The 19,957-nt window shown below is 50.6% G+C and overlaps 1 protein-coding gene across 2 annotated transcripts in view; it reads left to right on the top strand.

Moving 5' to 3' along the window:
• The first annotated feature begins 2,314 nt into the window (after positions 1 to 2,314).
• The window catches only part of LOC136020139 (rho GTPase-activating protein 7-like), a 50,868-nt gene continuing 33,225 nt past the window's right edge, over positions 2,315 to 19,957 (top strand). For both annotated transcript variants that reach the window (XM_065690879.1, XM_065690880.1), the window contains exon 1: positions 2,315 to 2,445. In XM_065690879.1, the coding sequence (XP_065546951.1) occupies positions 2,337 to 2,445 (109 nt within the window). In that variant the 5' untranslated portion in view covers positions 2,315 to 2,336. The remainder of the gene's footprint in view (positions 2,446 to 19,957) is intronic.

Genomic DNA, 19,957 nt, shown 5'->3' with positions numbered 1-19,957 from the left:
GGTTCTCTGCGTCACTGCCCGCACTGGGTTCTCTGCGTCACTGCCCGCACTGGGTTCTCTGCGTCACTGCCCGCACTGGGTTCTCTGCGTCACTGCCCGCACTGGGTTCTCTGCGTCACTGCCCGCACTGGGTTCTCTGCGTCACTGCCCGCACTGGGTTCTCTGCGTCACTGCCCGCACTGGGTTCTCTGCGTCACTGCCCGCACTGGGTTCTCTGCATCACTGCCTGCCCTGGGTTCTCTGCATCACTGCCTGCACTGGGTTCTCTGCATCACTGCCTGCCCTGGGTTCTCTGCATCACTGCCCGCACTGGGTTCTCTGCATCACTGCCTGCCCTGGGTTCTCTGCATCACTGCCTGCACTGGGTTCTCTGCATCACTGCCTGCCCTGGGTTCTCTGCATCACTGCCCGCACTGGGTTCTCTGCATCACTGCCTGCACTGGGTTCTCTGCATCACTGCCTGCCCTGGGTTCTCTGCATCACTGCCCGCACTGGGTTCTCTGCATTACTGCCCGCACTGGGTTCTCTGCATCACTGCCTGCCCTGGGTTCTCTGCATCACTGCCTGCCCTGGGTTCTCTGCATCACTGCCTGCCCTGGGTTCTCTGCGTCACTGCCCGCACTGGGTTCTCTGCGTCACTGCCCGCACTGGGTTCTCTGCATCACTGCCCGCACTGGGTTCTCTGTGTCACTGCCTGCACTGGGTTCTCTGTATCACTGCCTGCACTGGGTTCTCTGTGTCACTGCCTGCACTGGGTTCTCTGTGTCACTGCCTGCACTGGGTTCTCTGTGTCACTGCCTGCACTGGGTTCAGGGTGCAGGTGCCAATGTGCTGCAGAGTGCTGCCTGCCCCAGGCAGGGCCACCCTGGCACCCAGGGGTTAACTGTCTTCTGGGCCCTTTTCTGAAGTGTGCCCTGTGTGGGGCCTGTGTCTCCATTTCCTCTGATTTCTGGAGTCAGAAAACATTATTCTTTCAGACATCCTATTTCAGAAGCAAGCGAAAGCTAATTTCTGTTCTCATCACACCAGTGTGGCTTGTATGTGGCTGTCCTAACCACTCCTGTTCGGGGTAACCGGGACCTGAGTGCGGATGTCTCCCTCCACAAATGATACAGGAGTGTGTTCCAATTAGGAGCCTCATGAGGAGTTGTTTCAGTTTGCTATATATGTCTGGCAGCCACGAGGACCCTGTTTTGGGATTTTCCTTCATTAGTGCTTAACCTTGTTACCTGGTGCGAGACTGTGGCACAGAGGTAACCAGTAGTGAGTGCCAGTGCCCTGTCAGGCATCTGCTGTGTGCAGCGAGCAGCTGGAAATGGAGGCTGGGAGCAGCTCTGGTCTCCTGGCAAAGATGCAGTGAGCTCTGCTGTGCACACTGTCTGGCTTCTCCATCTCTCCCTGCAGTGGTAGGTTGGGATGTCCCCAGGGTGAGCGGTGGCAGCGGGAGCAGGGCCTGTGCGAGCTGCCTGGTGCTGGGCAGGTCAGCCTCGAACAGAGAGGGAACAGGTCCAAAACTGAACAAACGGGTGTGGTGAGCAATAAACACATCAAAGTCCAAACACGCTACTGGCATCCTCTGCTCACCACCCACCTGAAAGCCCAAGGGAAGCCCAAACCAGCCAGTGCCCGGGTGGGTTGTGTGGCGGTGGGTGCTTCTTGCAGCCCATCTTGTTGGGAGCCTGCTGCCTGTGTGCAATCATGCTGCCTGTAAGGACCATTCACTGTGGAGCAGGGTCAAACCGTGCTTAGCTGCCTCCGGTCCAGACAGAATGAATGTGAGAGAGGTGGGTTTAAAGAAAATGACCTTTGCTGGGTATGAGTTCCGATGCAAAAGCGCAAGTTTTAGCAGGCTTTTCCCATTGCCTCTGGCAAAACTAGAGCTGTGCTGGAGTGGTGTCTGCATTATAGTGCTGGGCAGTGGGCTCTGCACTAAGCTCAAGCAGCTGGGCCGTGCTCCGGTTATCGGGGATTTCTCACTGTCAGAACCAGTGTTTCCAGCACCTCTGCATGTTTCACTCAGCTCCATCCTCATTCAGAGTACGTGTACCCTGCATTTGTGTCCTGACAGATTCCTTGCTGGTGCCTATGCCACCCACACCTTTGGCACTGTCACACTCAATCCCTGTTGTGAACTCGGTTGCAGATGCTGATGTGAGACGGCAGCCGAAGGGGCTGCTGCTGAATACCAAGGGAAAGAGAAAGGAAACGGCATGTCAGAGCCCTGCCAAGATGCGCAGAGCGGCTGGAGGGAGCTGTGACCGAGCTGCTCTTTCCCAGGGAGGATTCTCCACCCCGTCCTGGGTGGGATCTCAGCGGTCCTGTTTAAAGCCGAGCAGATGGGCTTGGAGTTCAGTTGCCCCGGGCAAGACTTCCTGGCTTGCAGGGACACGGGAGTAGCTTCTGCCCAGGACGGTGACACGCTGCGGTTCGCTCTCCCCATGGAAGGTAGGAGGAGGTTTATTGTTTTGCCTTGATTATTCTATTTCTTTAATGTTTTTACCAGAAAATGGGGCGTGAGCTGTTTTGGGAGAAGGAACGGCAAAGCGTGGCAGTTCCCACCTCAGATGTGCAGCTTCTGTTTGGACTTGGTTAGGCAGAAAACAAGAAGGTCTACAGGGATTTTGTTTGGGATTTAGAGAAAAAATATAGCAATTGGAAATGTTGAAATCTGATGCTTTAGCATCTGTCACACCCGGGGCATTGAATCAGCAAAGCCTGATCTGTGACGGAACGTGAGGGTTCCGTGCTCGGCACAGGTTTCTCCTCTAGATGGTAGCAGGTACCTACGGTAGGCTCCCCCGCTCTCCACAGCCACTGGGGTTCCCTGGGAGGGGAAGGAGTCCCTTGGGGGTATATACATGGGTGCATGAAGAATGTCCATGCGTGTGGTGTGCTGAAATTCCACATGCTGGCCAAGAAACAGGGCTTGGTTTGCTCAATGAGGAACCCTGTGTCTCACCACAAGTGACAGCGCAGGGCAGGCAGGGAGCAGGAGAGGGCACTGGGGGGTCCGCACAGGTCACCAGGAAGCACCCTCAGTGCTCACCACTGAAGCCTCGGCCCTGCCTGTGTGCATGGCCGGGCCGGGGGAAGCTGTCCTGCCCGGCACCGGTAGGCAGCGCAGGAGCTGGGAAGCAGCAGCAGTGCTGCTGGTGGGGAAAGCAAGGGAAAGCCCTTGGGAAACCATCAGCAACGGAGACGCGACCCTGAGCTCGGTGTCTCTCCCTGAAACCCGATGGTAAAAGTGATGTGGTTGCGGCAGTGAGAGCGGGACCCGTGGGGCAGGCGCCTGTGCCAGCAGCAGTGGGGGGGCAGGAGCAGAGGCTGGAGGGGGCAGTGGGTGCCTCTGCAGGCTGTGCTCCCAGACCCTGCCTGTCCTCCCCACAGCAGGAGGAGGGGTTGGGGTGCAGGTCGGGTGTGTTTGCTGCCTCAGCTCTCCTGCCTTGTGCTCAGGTGCCTTCAGCAGGGCCAGAGCCCCCGTGCTGGGGCAATCCTGGCATTGCTCTGGCCACCAGCTGGGCCAACTTCAGCTCCTGCCTTTGCCACAGGCTTGTTTTGTGATGCTGAAAGGATCCCCCAGGAACCCTGACAGATCTGCAGGAGGGTATTAAGTGTCTACACATCAGACAGTGCCTTTCATTCCACTGCTCGTGTAAAACACTTTGTATTCTCAGGGCAGGAGGTGGAAGTGTTACAGTGAATTAGTGTCATGTCCCTTCCCAGCGATGCTCTCCTGACAGCCAGCCACGGGGCTGCCCAGCCTCGCCTGCAGCGCTGCTCTCATGTGGGCTTTGAGGACTGTTTGCCAGGACCACGACTGGGAACAACGCTGCATTTCTTGTCCTTTGCCTCTCTATAAAATAAATCACGCCGAGTTTTCAGCCCTGTGTTTGCTGATGCTCTCTGGCCAAGTTCTGAGTCAATTTATTTCTCATTGCTTTGCGTCAGCCTGGCTATGTGCCGAGCACAAGAGCTGAGAAGAAACACAATTAGCTCGCTGCATTTGAGGCCAGGGCTGAGCATCCATCCGTTGCTACACACAGGTCTTCCAGGCAGGCGAAAAGGTCTCTTTTTTAAGGTGGAATATGAGTTGTCTTTTAGAAATAAATTAACTGTTGATGTCAGAAGATGGGAATGGTTTTTTTTTTTGCCAGATATTCACCCACTTGGGGTGTGTGGCAGTGGGGAAACCTGCTGGGGTGCTGAAAAGGCCCCGTGATGCCCCTTACCAGCTGTGAGTGTGGTACCCCCTGTCCCCAGCACTCACCCTGTGGGCAGAGAGCTGTGAAGAGATGAGGAGGCCGTTCTGGAAGCACCTTTATGTGCATTGCTGTTCCTGATGTAACGTGCCGTTCAAGCTTTTGAGTCCACAGTTTAGGAGCACTTCTAGGGTCAGCGTTACCCAACACCCACCAAAAACCTGGCCGTCGTGGTCAGGCAGGACAGGGCTGAGCGCACACACTGCCCGCTCTACCGGTTCCTCCACTGCCTCTTCAGGCATGCTTGTGTAGGAAAGGAACTTCTCTGCTGAACAAGTTATATAAAATAAGTAGCTGGTTTATGCCTTAAAACAAAGCTTTCTGAAAGGCAAAGCACAAAAGAAAGTCCCTGCTGACAGTTCACAGGCTTTTGTTGTGATGCCTGATGTCTTCTGGCTGCTGGAGCCCTGGGACCACGTGTGGGTCCCAGCTGTGCTCATGAATGTACATAAGCACCTGAAGCAGGATTGGTGCTGGGCACCATGGATTCAGCCGTGCAGGGCTGTGCACTGCAGATCTCGCTGCTGCTCCCATCACCTTTCGGAAGCAGGGCAGGATCAGTGTGCTTGTGATGGGTGCAGATGGTGGCTCTGGGAAGAGCTCAGCCCTCGTGTGCTGAGCAGCAGCTTCCCCCATCCCTTCCAGCCCCCAGTTCTCACACAACAAAGGGATTCTCTTGAAATCTGACCTCTTTTCTCGGTTTTACTCCTCAGATTTGGTAATTGTTCCTCCCTTCTTTCCCAAAGCAGCGCAGTAAGCGGATGATGTCCCTGACTCATGCTACCCCAGCCTTGCACGATGGGCCTAGGCAAAGCCTATTGGTTTGATTTCCGTATTCAGGCTAAGATGGAATATGTCACTGATGACAATGCATGAAATCAAACAGTGTCTGAAAAAAAGGGTGGAATATTAAATAAACCTTGCTAAAGGATAGTAAGGAGGTGAATGTGCAATAGGGATACACAGTGCCGGGTCTGCTGCTCCACCTCTCTGGCTACATGCAGGCTGTGCCCAGTGCCTTTGGCTTCTGGGAAGTGTTGGCAGGGCCACTGAGCTGGTCAAACACCAGCGCTAGCTGCTTCTGCAGGACGTGGATGACAAATACTGAATGCTCAAGCTCATATCCAGCCCCATCTAACTCCTGTGCCTTGGCACTGCTGCAGCCGTAGCTCTGGAGCTGATGCCAGCAGATGCTGGCTACCTGGGGTGAGAGAAGGGCAGGACCTTCCCACCTAGAGCAGCAAAGATAAGAGCTGTCTGTCGAGGTGGATATACTGTCCCTTTCTGTGGACACTTCGCTATGCCCCAGCACATCTTGGCCTAAGCAGAAACAGCCATTGTACTCGCTGTTACACACGGGTGGGTAATTCTGCCTCCGAGGAGTGTGCGATACAGCAGACACGCCTGGGGCTGGCTGTCCAGGCACTTGTCAGCCGGCTTTCTCCGGGTAACTTGCCACTAGATGTCACAGCGTGCTTGGGTTTGTGCAGGACCAGGAGCGCCGCTGGCGCTGGGGAGCCGCACCCAAGCCACCCCCAGAGTCCTTCTGCTGGGCTGAAGCCCGTAAATCGCACCTTGATGCCTGTTCTTTTCTTTTAGAGCGGTTTGGAAGCAGGTTTAGATTTCGCCTGTTCTTCAGCAGAGACCAACGAGGGGTCCATCTGCTGCCAGCCTGCAGGGGATCCCGGTGGGACCCTCCCTGCAGGTATCCAGTGCCCTTCTCCCACTGCAGGAGCACAGCCTCTCCATAGCTTCAGCTCATCCCGCAGGAGCACACTGTGTGTGTCTGAAAAGCTCTTGCTCCAAGGGGAACGTGTTTCGCCATCGGTCCCATTCCCTCCAGCATGAAGCAAATGGGAGCCAGAGCTCGCGCAGCTGCCTGGGGCTGACCTCTGCCTAAACCATATCCAACAACTATTTATAGGCACAGGAAACCGTGCTGGACCCTGCGCTTCCTTTCTCATCCCAGCTGCATCTGTAATCAGCTCAGCAGTGCAGGGAACATTGATTTTGTGTGCTTTCTCAGTGAACTTTGTGCTGAGCAGGGATAGAATGTGTACACAGTCAGGTTTGGGCAGGCTGGTGATGAGATAGGCAAGCCATCTTCTGAACTTGTTATGGCTTTATGAAGAAATGGGTATACTGTTAAAAGACTAGAAGTAGATTCGAGTGTGCTGCATTTGCTGAATAAATAAATAATAAAATCATGGGATGGTTTGGGTTGGAAGGAACTGTAAAGACCATGTAGTTCCATCCAACTCTTTTCTTCTCCACATATCCAGAAACCAAAGCTGTTCCCATGCTGGCCCTACCTGCTCTGTCAGCATGTGAAGGTGTTCTCACAGGATGTAAGGGTTTTATGAAAGGGTCTAGGACTTCATGAAAATATTCCTAAAAAGCGTGTGGTTTTCAAAAGTTACCTAGGAAGAAAACTCCTTTTGAACCCTAACGCCCTTCAGTCCATGGCAGACCCACTCTGGCAGTCACCACTGAAGCTGTGGACCCAGCAGGTCTTATCAGAGAGGGCTCTCTATGTTCCATGCTTCAACTGGTTTAGGCTGATGGTTTCAGAAGATAGACAGTCGTTTAAAGAAGCTGGAAGGAGAAGTCACCACGATTTTCCTTGAGCTGCTTCTAAACTGATTGATAGGACATCAAACAAAGAACTTGGAGAAACTGAAATGGCACCTTGTGACCTGAATGTCAGGCATCATGTGGCATGCACACTGGGGAGATGCTCTCTGCCACAGACAGGATGGATGGGGAGCAGCTGCCGACCACTCACTACTGTTCATTTTCACCACATTATCATTTTGCTTCATCTGGGATTGTCCCCCCACCCATAGCACCAGTCCAGAGTGCATACAAATCTCCTTTAGTCACAGTTAGTGACTGTGCCTTAATACTAGGAGCCTCCCAAAACACTTACTGTGCTGCTTTCTCCTTAGAGAATGAGCTCTGAGCCACCCTAGGAACCTGCAGGAACTATCACAGCCAAAGGTGCTTTGAGCAAAGCAGGTTGCTTCTCTGGAGAAGAAAGAGGGCTTATTGGTTAGGGGTCACCCTCTGGAGCTGGGAGGTTGGAGTCCAGTTCAGCTGTAGGGAATGGGGTATCTTCACTGCATCACTCCCCTGTTTTGGTGGGGGTGGGATGCTCAGGATACAGGCAGAGAGAAGAAAAGGTGGGATACATACAAACACCAAGAACAGCAGCAAAAGCTTCTCTGGGCTGTCCCACCTCAGTGTTCCAAGGCCTGGTGCTGGAGACAGTAGTGCACCGTCTGTGGGCTGGTAGCAGCTCCTAAGGGATGGCTAGGGCTGTGCTCCCTTGCCCAGTCTGGTGAACACAGCATCTGTGCAGCAGGCAAGAGCAGCCCAGCACTGCCTCCACACGCCCACCCTGGTCCAGGGGTCGGGCAGAGGTGGGAGCTGGGGATTGGCATCACCCTGGCTCCAGCTCCAAGCAGCCAGCGCCTGCAGAGACCATAAGCCTGAGCCCCAGCTAGTGCCAGAGTGCGGGCAGGAAGCCTTCTCCTGCCTGGAGACACAGGTGGCATGGGAGGGCTGTGTTGTCTCCCAGGTTTCCTTCTGCAGGATGAGGCTGGGGCTTAGAACAGCAACACCTGGTGAAAGAAAATCCCAACACTTAAAAAATTAACATAAATCTCATTTTCTGCAGGTATCACCAATCTCAGATTAATTCCGCAGTATGACCATGCTGCTGCAAGGCTCTCACACTGCTGTGCTTAATATATACCAGTGCATGTATTAAATGTATTTCTGGATTCATTAGGGCTTCTCAAGGAGAATGCAGATAATGTGCAGGCTGGCAGGCGGCTGGCCCAGGGCTCTGCAGGGGGAACCTGTGGGCACACAAACATGCAGGGCCTCAGGATCCCTTCCACGTTCTTTTTTGTGCTGCTCTGTCACCCTCGGATGTGTCAGCGTTTGATTTGCACCAGTGAAAGAGCCTGGAGCCAGGCAACTGAAACTCCCTGAGGACAGCGCTGGGTACTCTGAGGAGCACACGGTCAGCAGGGCTCTGAGGAGCTCCTTTCCTAAGGCTATGTGAGTGCTCCTGGCAGCGAAGTGCATCAGCTTCTCCCCCTTCTGAACTCAGAACCTGGCTTTTTCCCACTTATCCTGCTGGATTCATACAGAGTCAGGCTGGTTTCCCCGTGGCTGAGCACAGTGCCCCTGGAGCTGTGACCTGCTGGTGCCAGGAGAGTCTGCACTTACTAGTTTATAAGGAAGCTGCCTCTTCATTTTGCTTCTGGGTTCCACATTCAGAGCCGCTTTCTGCTCCTGAGGGGCAAAGCTTGTCCATCTTGGGGAAAGAGAAATTCATCCCTGGGGCCTTTACAGGAAGCAGATGGATGGCGGAAACGGGTGGATGGTTCTGCTCCAGGGGATGCCTTTGCACATGAGAAGGCAGTGATGATGCCCCACAACTGGCAAAGTCTCCATGAGAAACCCCCAAACCCATCCTGTGCCCAGAGAAGGTGCACAGGAGAGGAGCTGCCCAGGATCTGCCTGGATTACGTCTCTGGCCCATCAGCCCGGTTGACTCAAAGGGCATTTTCCCTTTGGCTTCAGAGCGGTGGGACTGTTCCTTCATGACCTGCTGCCCAGGTCCCAGGATCTGCCTGTGAGGTCAGGCACAGCAATGGTCTAGAATGAGGGGAGCCTGCTGGGGGTGAAGGGGAAGGACTTGGACTGAAATCCCAAGGCTGCTGAGCACCTCCAGACTCTCCAGCAGAGCCCACGTGCAGCCCCGAGGTCTGGCAGCCCTGCGGTCACGGCAGCAGCTGGCACAGCTTTTTTGGATGAAGCCTTGGGTGGGATGGTTTAGTGTGAGGTGTCCCTGCCCATGGCAGGGGTTGGAACTGGATGATCTTGAGGTCCTTTCCAACCCTAACTATTCTGTGATTCTGTGATTCTGTGTGCTGCTGCCAGGAGGAGAGGGCAGGCGATGTGCAGGAGGAGAGGTCGCGCCTCTTCCTGTTTAGGTGCTTGCAAAAAATGCGTGAGCATTTTAATGGAAAGCTGACTGAGGGACCCGTCTGACTGAGGACACAGGCAATACGGCACCAGCACACACACAGTTCTGACAGCTGGGAGCCTTGCGGTCAGGCAGGGCTGGTAAGCATGCTGCTCGCGTGCTGAAGCTCAGCAGCCAACGGGCACGTTCTCAGTGCCACACACAGGGACGTGCCTACTCCAAAGCTGTTGCCAGTGTTGTGCCAGGGAAGATGTGAGAGCCAAGTCGCTGGGCGTCTTTGATCTTGGGTTCTCCCAGCATAGTGCCAATAGGCAATAAGCTGTGTCCTTCAAGTGGGGAAAGCAGCATTTCCAGCAGTGGATGCTGAAAACTACGACACTATAATCAGGAGGTTTTTTAAGTATTAGTTAGTAGCAGGCTGCCAGTGCTGGGTTAGCTATGCAATGAAATTAGCTATTCATATCTAATGTCAGCCCTGCTCTTGACTCTTTCTCCCCTTTAGCAAATCACGGACGCTCCCCAAGCTCCTTTCTAGCCATATGTTAAGTTGATGTAATACTGCTTTTAAGTCTGTGCAATTACTCAATTACTTCTGCATCTGATTGCAAGTAATATGCCTTTAGGGCTACCATTCAGTTTTGCCCATTGATTTGCTCTGTGACCTTGAGCACAACATCAAATACACTTTTAATATTCAAAGAAATTATGCTCATTTATGCTCATGCTCTCCCCAACTTCCCAAGCAGAGTCTGCTTGTTATTTACTGCAGAATGTAAAGACAGAAGGTAACCTCTTCTAAAACACAAAAGAGACCTGGGAGCCTAATTTCATTCAAAGTCACCTCAAGTGATTTTCAAAGGAGCTTGAAGAGCCTAAGAGATGCTAGTGAAAATGTCACCCTAGCTGTACCTCCAGGGCCTGGCATTACAGACACCTGGATTACTGAGACAAGCTCCCTTTTCGATGCACCCTGATTGCTGCAGAGCTTGCAAAGCATTAAGCATGCACATACTTAATGTCTGCTAATGCTGGAGGGGGAGGAAGCCTCAAAGTGAAAACCTTTGTGCATTTGAAAGTGTTCTTCAAAACTTAGATGGCTCAGCTCAGCCCGAAGCCGAGCAACAACAGCTTCCCCAGCTCCTGGGGAGACATTCTGAGGGTGCTGTCTTCCTTGGAGGCACTTGCATGCTCCGGGCACTGCGGAAAAGAGCTTCCAAATCAAGGCGTGGTGTCCGTCTGAAGAGAGGTCTTCTGGCAGAATGAGTGTCCAAGTGTGAATCGGGCTTGCCCTGTCACTAGGATTAGCCCCTGGCTGCGATGATTCATGGCTTTTAAAATCATGGAATGGTTTGTGTTGGAAGGGACCTTAAAGCTCATCCAGCTCCAACCCCTGCCCCGGGCAGGGACCCCTTCCACTGGAGCAGCTTGCTCCAAGCCCCTGTGTCCAACCTGGCCTTGAGCACTGCCAGGGATGGGGCAGCCACAGCTTCTCTGGGCACCCTGTGCCAGCGCCTCAGCACCCTCACAGGGAAGAGCTTCTGCCTTATCTCCAACCTGAACTTGCCCTGTTTAAGTTTGAACCCGTTACCCCTTGTCCTGTCACTACAGTCCCTAATGAAGAGTCCCTCCCCAGCATTCCTATAGCCCCTCTTCAGATACTGGAAGCTGCTCTGAGGTCTCCACGCAGCCTTCTCTTCTCCAGGCTGAACAGCCCCAACTTCCTCAGCCTGTCTTCATACGGGAGGTGCTCCAGCCCCTGATCATCCTCGTGGCCTCCTCTGGACTTGCTCCAACAGCTCCATGCCCTTCTTACGCTGAGGGCACCAGAACTGCGCACAGTGCTGCAGGTGTGGTCTCAGCAGAGCAGAGGGGCACGCTGCACACCTTTGAGCGTTTTCCCTTGTGCGTGTTTGTGTGAGGAGAAACTGTGTTTTTCTCTTTAACTTCATTGGAAGATTACTGGGAATAACACGGGCAGGAAGCAAATCTGTTTTGAGTACCTGAAGAACTTGTACCTCAGTTTCTGTGTATGTTCACTGACGTCGAGCGAGGCTTGGGGAAGCATCCAGCCTGGGTGTGACCTGGGAAGCGTTCTGTGAATAAGCAAACACAAACAACCCTTTCCTAAACATGTTCCTTGCGAGCCCACCCTTAGGAGACATCTCCGTAACGATGTCAGCCTGGACAGCACTGGCAGCGCAGCGCTGAACTTCTCTCATTGGCACGCAGCAGTTACTCTTAGGATACAAACAGCTTCCTGGGGGCAGGGGGCGAATTGCTGGGAAGCCACAGGGCACATAGAGCGAGTGAGGATGCTTGTAAATAGGAGCTGTGCCATGCAAGCTGGTTCTTGGGAAGTGCTTCATGCTCCTTGCCCGTGGAACAACACTGGGATAGATGTGTAATTCCTACAGCTGCTCCAGCTTCTACACAGCAAGCCCTCAAACCACTGAAAGAGTTATCCAGCATCAGTGAAGACAAGGGCAGTGAAAGGCTTGAGTGGTTTAAATAAGTAAAGCTAGCAAACCTCAGCTGTCTTCTGATTATTTTCTTTGAATCTGCTTCCTTTTCATTGCTTTTTTTATCCTGAGACATAAATAATGTGAAATTCCAGATCACCCATGGGTCTGAAATGTAGCTGCAACAGGGACTTCTGCCAGCTTTTACAAAAGGATTTTGCTAACATGAAAGAAAAATAGCTCATGCATAATAAACACTCCTCCTGCCCCATGTTATCCTTCTGCATTTAAGGTCAAACATCTCTGAAAGGAGAAAAGATAAAGGAGATGCAGAGAGTCAGCTGAAACAACAAACCAAACCTCGGTGCGAAGAGCCTCCCATCAGGGTTTTGGGGTTTAAACTCTGCAGCTACCACCACGTCTTCTCCTTCACACCGGTGTAAATCTAGCTCGGGCCGTGCCCATACCCACACTTTGTCCCCGGGTGCTCAGCAGGGCAGCCTGTGCTTTCAAATTCATCACGTGTAAATCTATGCAGGACTTCTGCCCAGTTCTGTCAATTTGACTTCAGATGCCCTCAGAGCAGCTCCTCTGGACTCTAGCTGGTGCAGTGCAGGCTGAATCTGGCTTAGTACATGCTGCTGTACCCTCCACGGAGGCTCCAGCCAAGAGCTGGTAATAAACTGATGGTTTTGAAATCCTTCCAGTTTTCTTTTTCTTAGTGATAAGATTTCTCTCTGTCCTGCCAGAGAAAATACCTGCAGGTTTCATTATCAGCTTCTGCTGCTGAACTGATTATGCATTTAGAATGGCTAAAGTAGGGCTCCTTTTTTATAGATAATGAGAAGAATACTTATCTCCTCCTTATATTAACTTCTTTCTCCAAGCCCATGCCCTCCTGATTCAAGGAAGACTGGTGAATATTTAAGATGTGGTGGGAGCATGCCGGTGATGCGGTATTCATATGGTGGCCCATTTCAGATTCTACTGGTGTTTTAGTGAAGATGTTAAAATGCACTTGAAGGAGGACTGGCAGCAAGAAAGAGCTTGTGGGCAGTCAGGGGCTGCTTGAGCTCCATGTGCGGGGTCAAAGCACATCTGCCTTCTTCCTGACAGGCTGCGAGCTGCATGGCATGCACGACATGAGGCGGTCTTGGGGGACTCTGGTGTTTTGGAGCCCTCCAGGCTTTCCCCCGGGGGCAGTCAGAGAAAACATCAGTTTTCAGAGATATTTCTGATCCAACACACTCTCTTTTGATCATTTCTAGAGTCCAGGCAATCCTGACTGCTTGTGAAGTCATCTCTTCAGCTTGTTTTGATACCAAAATGTATAAGCAAAATAATGAAGTGAGCCAGACCTGTAGTTCAGCCCCACTGACTCCTGTCTGTGGGCATCACTTGGACCTAGAGACCCCAGCTTACAAATAGTGGCTGCTCAAGCGTGCAGAGCACAGGGGGAGGCTGTACTCATGTGAACGCACACACGTGAGCTGTGGCACTCCCTAACACTGGTCTGCACATGGAGGCTTCTTTACCTTTCTTACTCTGCAAGCTCCATTCCATGGATTTTCCCCACCTGCCCCTGGTGAGGGTCTCTGCTTCCGCAGAGGAGCATGGCACCCTTTGATGCTCACTGCTGTGTTGAGAAAAGGGCTGAATTCCTCCTCTTTCTTGAAATAAACCTGCAAACCCCTCGACCTTCCTGAGCTGGATGGATGTGTTTACAGATTGCTTAATCCTGTTTGTCTTCCTGAGCATGTGAGAGAGATGGCACTGGGATGAAGGGAAAGGGAGCCAGAGAGCTTGTGACCAGCCCATTTCAATATCACCAACGAATCCCATCCACTTTGCAGTGTGCAGCCATTCCCATTAATTTTTGGAGGGGCAAGGAAAGGAATTATTTAATGGAGCCTATATGAAGGTCATAACTCAGCCGTATGCCAGAAAATAATCACCTGTTGTATTGTGTTTCATCTCTTTTTGCAACACCTTCCAGTGCTTGTAGACTTCTAGAAAAATACCAGGATATCATTCTGTAGCAGCATTGCCACTGTTACACACCTTTACACTTTGATCCCTCTCTCAAGTCTGGGTAGCCAGAAGAAACAAAGCTTATCAGAGGATGAAAGAGGCAAAACACATGGGGGGTGAGTTTACTATACCTAAATTAAAGTGTATAGCTTTCTTTGAAGGCCTTAGCAGCTGGAAGAAACTCTTTAAGGCAGAAACCATCTTCACTCTGAGGCTGTAGTGCAGGCAGGTCCCATGGGTGTCATCACCAGGTACCTGTAATAATGTCACCATTTCCAGGACTCTTAGCATGAGCAGCGTGGCAGGCAAGGAATTGCTAAGGGTAGCTGAGTGAGGATAATGGATAGTAGGATGAAATTGAGAGGAAAAACTTAATTGGAATTAACTAGCTGAGAAAAGCCTCTTGATCTGTCAGTGAAATTTCTTCCCAAGAGCAATGGTGTAGTCCCAGCCACGTGGGCATTTAAAGCCAGTCTAATGCCTGTGATTCCCTCAGTTAACTGGAGTATCCCAATAATTGGAAGTGACACAAAGATTTATCTTCTTTGATTGACTCGCTTTCAGAGAGGCTCATCTCTTTGTGGTGCTGCACAGAGCTTTCGGGGCAGCTGTTTGCACTCAAACTGCCAGGAGCTGACAGTGTGTATCCATTGCAGCTCTTCAGATGTGTTCTTTGAAAAAACACCTAAATCACCCGAGTAGACAGTACTAATCAGTCTGCAGGAAAATGGAGCATCCTTACCTGGGGCAACCTGCTATCAATCTTGCCCTGCCAAAGCTCCGTTATCATACAGCAGTAGAGAGCCATTTAGGTGCATTACTGCCAAATGCCCAATCAGCCTGAAAAATTGGGCTGATTTTAGCCAAGACAATAAAAGGAAAAGGTATTTTGCCAAATGTATAAAAACAAATGGATGGTATTTCAACAGACGCTCCCATTTATGATAGAGTAGGATTAATCACAGCAGGATGATGGGAATGGCATCCCACTCTGATAGCAGAATAGCCAGTGTGCAGCAGCAAGCTGGCCCTGGAGGGAGCTGTGTTTGTACTCACGCTGCCCATTCACCTGCTGGGTGACCCTGCACAACGCCAGCATATCTCTCCTCTTGCTCTGCCTCCCCTGATTCAGCACAGCTCTTCAGAGCAACATCTTAGAATCATAGAATCACAGAATAGTTAGGGTTGGAAAGGACCTCAAGATCATCCAGTTCCAACCCCCCTGCCATGGACAGGGACACCTCTCACTAAAACATCCCACACAAGGCTTCATCCAACCTGGCCTTGAACACCGCCAGGGATGGAGCACTCACAACCTCCCTGGGCAACCCATTCCAGTGCCTCACCACCCTTCCCCCTGTGCTTTGGTCCTTTCTAGAGTGTGTAGATAGGGCCTGGGAACTGAGGTGCCACTTTTGCTGTGGTGAAGCACAGCACTTGGGAAATCAGAATTTATGGCAATATTATATCTCAAGATGATTAGGGTATGAGATTTATTAGATAGGCCTAAATGCTTCAGGTTGGAAGAAGACAGGAATTCGCTATGGTGAGCCAATACGCAGTCTGCTTGGCACGTTTGGTAATCGCAGCCCCTAGACAAGCTTCAGGTAGGATCTTGTGGTTGTTACTTCACGCTTGCACGGCTGCGGGAGGCCTGGCTCACAGCCTGGCTTCTGAGGCAGCCTCCCAGCAGCACAGCAGGCCGTGGGCACACGTCTGGAGGAGTCACCAGGGAGAGGAGCCGGGGCAGCGCTGCTGGGTCTCGCCGGTTTCCTCTGTGCACGTCCCTTCCCCGCCGGCTGTTTGCTCAGACGTGTCCGCTCGCAGCGCAAAGGAGCAGCTTCCCCGTCCTTCCAGCCCCTGCCCCGCCGGAAAAGCTCCGAGGGTTCCTCTAACGCTTCAGGCTGGCTGGAGACTTGCTCCGCCTTACAGCGCTAGGGTCACTAACGGGGAGCGTGCTCTCGCTGCGCAGCAGGCTCCTCCGCCGGCCCCGGCTTGCCTGCAGGCTGGCACGGGAGGTGCGCGGCATTTCCTCTGCTCGGGATGCGCGTGTGAGAGCAGCCCGTGCTCTTGCCCACTCTCCCTATTGCTTCTTGGCCCCGCAAGAGAAAAAGGAAGAGAGAGAGCAAAGCAGATGGGAAAATCGGAAGATTGCTCCCCAGGGACACAGCCACAGCCCGTGATGGGACTTGGGCACCAAGGGGGGGTCGCACACTTGGGAGGTGGGGCGATATGGCACTGCCCAGCTCTATTTTGAAGCAATTCAAGGTTTCAAGGTCTTCAAGTGTGGAGAGACAGTTTGCCTTTTTGCATGATCGGTTGCACTGTTATGCCTCTGCTGTTCAGTGCCTAAATGAGGCCTAGTTAGGGAAATGAATGCAAATGAGAGATGCTAATGTTTTGCCTGGAATGTTGTCAGGTATAGCACTGGAAGGAGAATATTCTGATTTACTTTTGAAGAGTAAATCGTTATAAAGGAGTTAGTTTGCATCTCATTAAAGCATTCGTTTTCAAACTGCTCTTTTTTCTGCTGTGAGAAGGTTGAGTTAAATATATCTATATAGATACAGGTGGTGATGTAGATACAGATGACGATATCGATGATATAGATATATATATAGATATGGACAGATATAGATATAGATGATATATAGATATTGATGATGTAGATACAGATGATATAGATATTGACATAGATATGGATATAGATATATAATAGACCCAGGGAGAAAATGCTGAAAATTTAAGGTTACCATTAAGGAGAGAGTTGATAGAAGATGGTTATTTAAAGATTTAGAAAGACGGCGAACAATTTAGGCTTTGGGTAAGATCTGCAAAGCTAGAGCCAATCGGTACCCCAAGGAATTTTACACAGATGTATATTCCTTACAATCCTCTCTTAAGGGTTATTTTTCATTCCTTCTACTGTTTGTAAAGTCCTCTCGGTAGATCGTATGTTCAGTTCAGCCTGACTGTCTCTGTATGTGGGCCCTTGGGTTACCAAGTAAATCCTTTTCTCATAATGACACAGCCGTTCAGTCCAGAATGTCCCAGTGAACCAGCTGGACATGGCTGGGCTGACGGAGAGCCCTTTAGCTGAGGGACATGGACCACATCCAGCCGGTGATGGCCACCAAAGCTTCCCAGGAAAGGCACCTGACGTAGAGGGCCCTGCTCTGGCTCGGACACCCGCAGCGGAGCAGCAAGCACCCTCTCTACCCGGCTCCACTTGGCTGCTCTGCATTTGGTTCTGCCCCACCACTCCCAGGCTGGTTTCCTGCAGCTCTTCTCCTTCCGAAGGCCTCTGAACAGCGCTGGCCTGGAGCTGCCAGCTCCTGGGACAAGCCACAGGTCCTGCTGCTTCCCACCACGGGCAAGGGTGCAAATAAACAGACGCTGTTGTAAAAGGATTCGGTCTCTATGAAACCCAGCTTCATGAAACCTACACCGCTTGGCTTTTAACAGCAGCAGCCCTGAGTTACACGGCTGGACAAGACACAGTGCAGAGATGAATTTCCTTTAATTTGTTCCACAGTAACTCACCATTTAATTTAACTGAGCCGCTCCTTGTTCTCCTGTGCTGGAATGATGGATTGTGAAATGCACTCCTTTAAATTAATCCAGACGCTTGATTTCTGTCAGCAGAGTAATCTCTCTCAGTGGTATGCTAAGTATGCTTTTAAAAGGTATGGTGAATATGAATGATATGCACTTGGTTGGTGATTTAAGTGTTTACACTTTCCAAACAGCGCAGAAAAAACAAATACAGCTCAGTTGCATGTTTTTATAACCTCTCTGAAGTGATCGTTCAAATAACATCAAAAGGACTCAAATGGGTTTCTAAATTTGACGGCTCAAGTGAGGGCAACTCCCCTCTCATCAGAGAATCATCAATTTGAAATGGGGCTGAGCAAAGCTCATCATATTTCTGATTGCAGGGCTTCCATAGATCATCCAGAAAGGTGTCTACTGCAGCCATTAGTGGTAAAATATTTCATGTGGATGCTGTCGCTACTTGATGCTGTGAAGGATCAGTGCTCTTTTTTTTTAAATTTCCCTATCTTTTGCTATTTTTACTTCTTAAAGATGAAGTGGGGCATTTCTGGAGAGGAGAATGAGGGGGAGTGTATGAGCACTTTGTATTTCTATACTGTCTCCTTTACAAGAACTGTTAAAACTTATAGTGAAGTTGAGTAAGTGATACTGATGTAAACCAACCCATCATGTCCTATCAGCCCAGACACGCTCCCATTCTGTGTTATCAGAGGTAGGGGCTATCTGACTGCCGCAGTTAGACACTGCACAGCATTCCCCGGGTCCAGCTGGAACCTGACAGCAGTAGTTATTCTTAAATATGGGAAGACAAGAGCAATCCTCCTGTTACTGAAATATGTGGCAATGCTTTTCAAGCAAAGGTAAATGTCCCTCAGCTCTTAGCAACACATAAGCTATAGTACACACTTGCCTACCCAGTCATTCTTGGCAGGTTTACACCTACAGACAATGGCACATCTAACAACTGACCTTGACTGAAATTTGGGTTCCTGTGTTGTATGCAGGGGCAATGTGCTGGAAAGGGCACCTGGAGTCAGGCAGCCTGAAGCCTTTTATTTCAGGGCCAGTGGCACAGGCAGAAGCGGTATTTTCTCTGCCAAACAGATTTAGATCATACTGAGAAATATGTAAAAGGCTTGTATTATCTGAAATAATAGGTCAAGATGTTTTGCAGGAAGTGAGGGCACAGATTACAAGGTGATTGCATGTGGTGACAGGATAATGTACTTTTTTCCTGACCCTTCTAAAGCCTTTTACATATGGAATGCACACTTGACTTGTTATCTTGCCTAGGCAGGTAACATGTACATTATACCTTTCAAATCTAACTCTACACCAGCCTGTGACATTTGGCTCAGGAATCCCGTGGACATTTGGCAAGCAGAGGAAATGGTGTGTGCATTTCCTATTATTTTGGCTTAGCCAGCTTTATCTGCTTAAAAAAGAAAGTGAAGAGTTGAAGTCTGCTCCATACCTCTTGCCAGCACTCTCTCAGGACAGCACAAACTGATGTGATCTGCCAACTCCATGTCCCGTAATAGCCAAGCCATCTAAGGAAAACCAGTTTGGCTTAATAAGGTAGAAATTATGTGATGCCTCCATAGAAACAAGAACATACGCACCCTCCAATCATGTGCATGCTGGCACCAAGCTTTACTTCAGTCTTAGGCAAGGACTGGGTACTGCTGACATCTTCAATGAGCTAAAGCAAATCAATGTCTTTTGATCTGAAGTGCGTTTATTAATGGGATTTAGTGGTTCAGGTTGTTTAGTGTCAGTATTTCTTTTTTTAACATCTTAACAGCAATCTTCAAATTCAACAAGCGTAAAATACTCTTAGGTTTTGAAAGTCTGTTATAGCAAAGTAGCTCAAGAACCAGCCCAAAGCCTTTAATGTCTTAAAGGCAAACTTTACTGGCCTTGCTGTGTTCTCAACTCAGAAACCAATTAAAACATCGTTTTCCAGGAGTGCCTGGATGGCAGATGTCTTTTACGCCCATCACCTGGCAATGGAGACCTTGTGGTCAACTAGAGGTGTTGTGGAAGGTGCAGTCATGTCTCTGAAATGTCTATTAAATGACAATTAAAATCTAGCTGGGCTTTTGTCTTCGCGCAGCTGTGTGACTGGACCATTGGCTCAATTAGTCTGCAGACCCAGGCTTACAGCCTCTCTTGGAACAAGGGCTTGTTAGCCAGGATGGGTGCTAAGAGAGGCTGAAGGACCTGACAGAGGTCACAGAACCAAAACTGGGTGTTGATGTCTTTCGTAGTGACTTTGGGTTGGTTGTTAGCCCCTAAACTGCAAATCACAGCTAAACCATGGCTGAGACCTGGTCTCTCAGACATTGTGAGTACCTGGCTTGTCTCACAAAGGACTTTTTGTTGGGCTCTGAGGTGCTTGCATGAGCTGGTGTGAGCCTCAGGCCACTCGGCGTGCTGCTACAGTGCTGTGGGCCAACCAGCTCGGGTACTCTTGACATTTCTGGATGTCTTCTAAGCATGTAATGCTGATAGAAACGTTATTGAAATATTTGTGAGTTATTTAAAAATAGTGCGTCAAATAAGAGCCTTGTGACGCCCGACAGATATCTGGCTCAGCCAGTGCTTTGGTCGAGAAGGAAGAGGTCAGCACGAGTTATGTACACAACTTC

The sequence above is a fragment of the Lathamus discolor genome, chromosome 10 (genome assembly GCF_037157495.1).
Source record: "Lathamus discolor isolate bLatDis1 chromosome 10, bLatDis1.hap1, whole genome shotgun sequence".
Classification (NCBI taxonomy): Eukaryota; Metazoa; Chordata; class Aves; order Psittaciformes; family Psittacidae; genus Lathamus; species Lathamus discolor.
The sequence above is the reverse complement of the archived record's forward strand: the minus strand, read 5'-3'. Positions and strand labels throughout refer to the sequence as shown.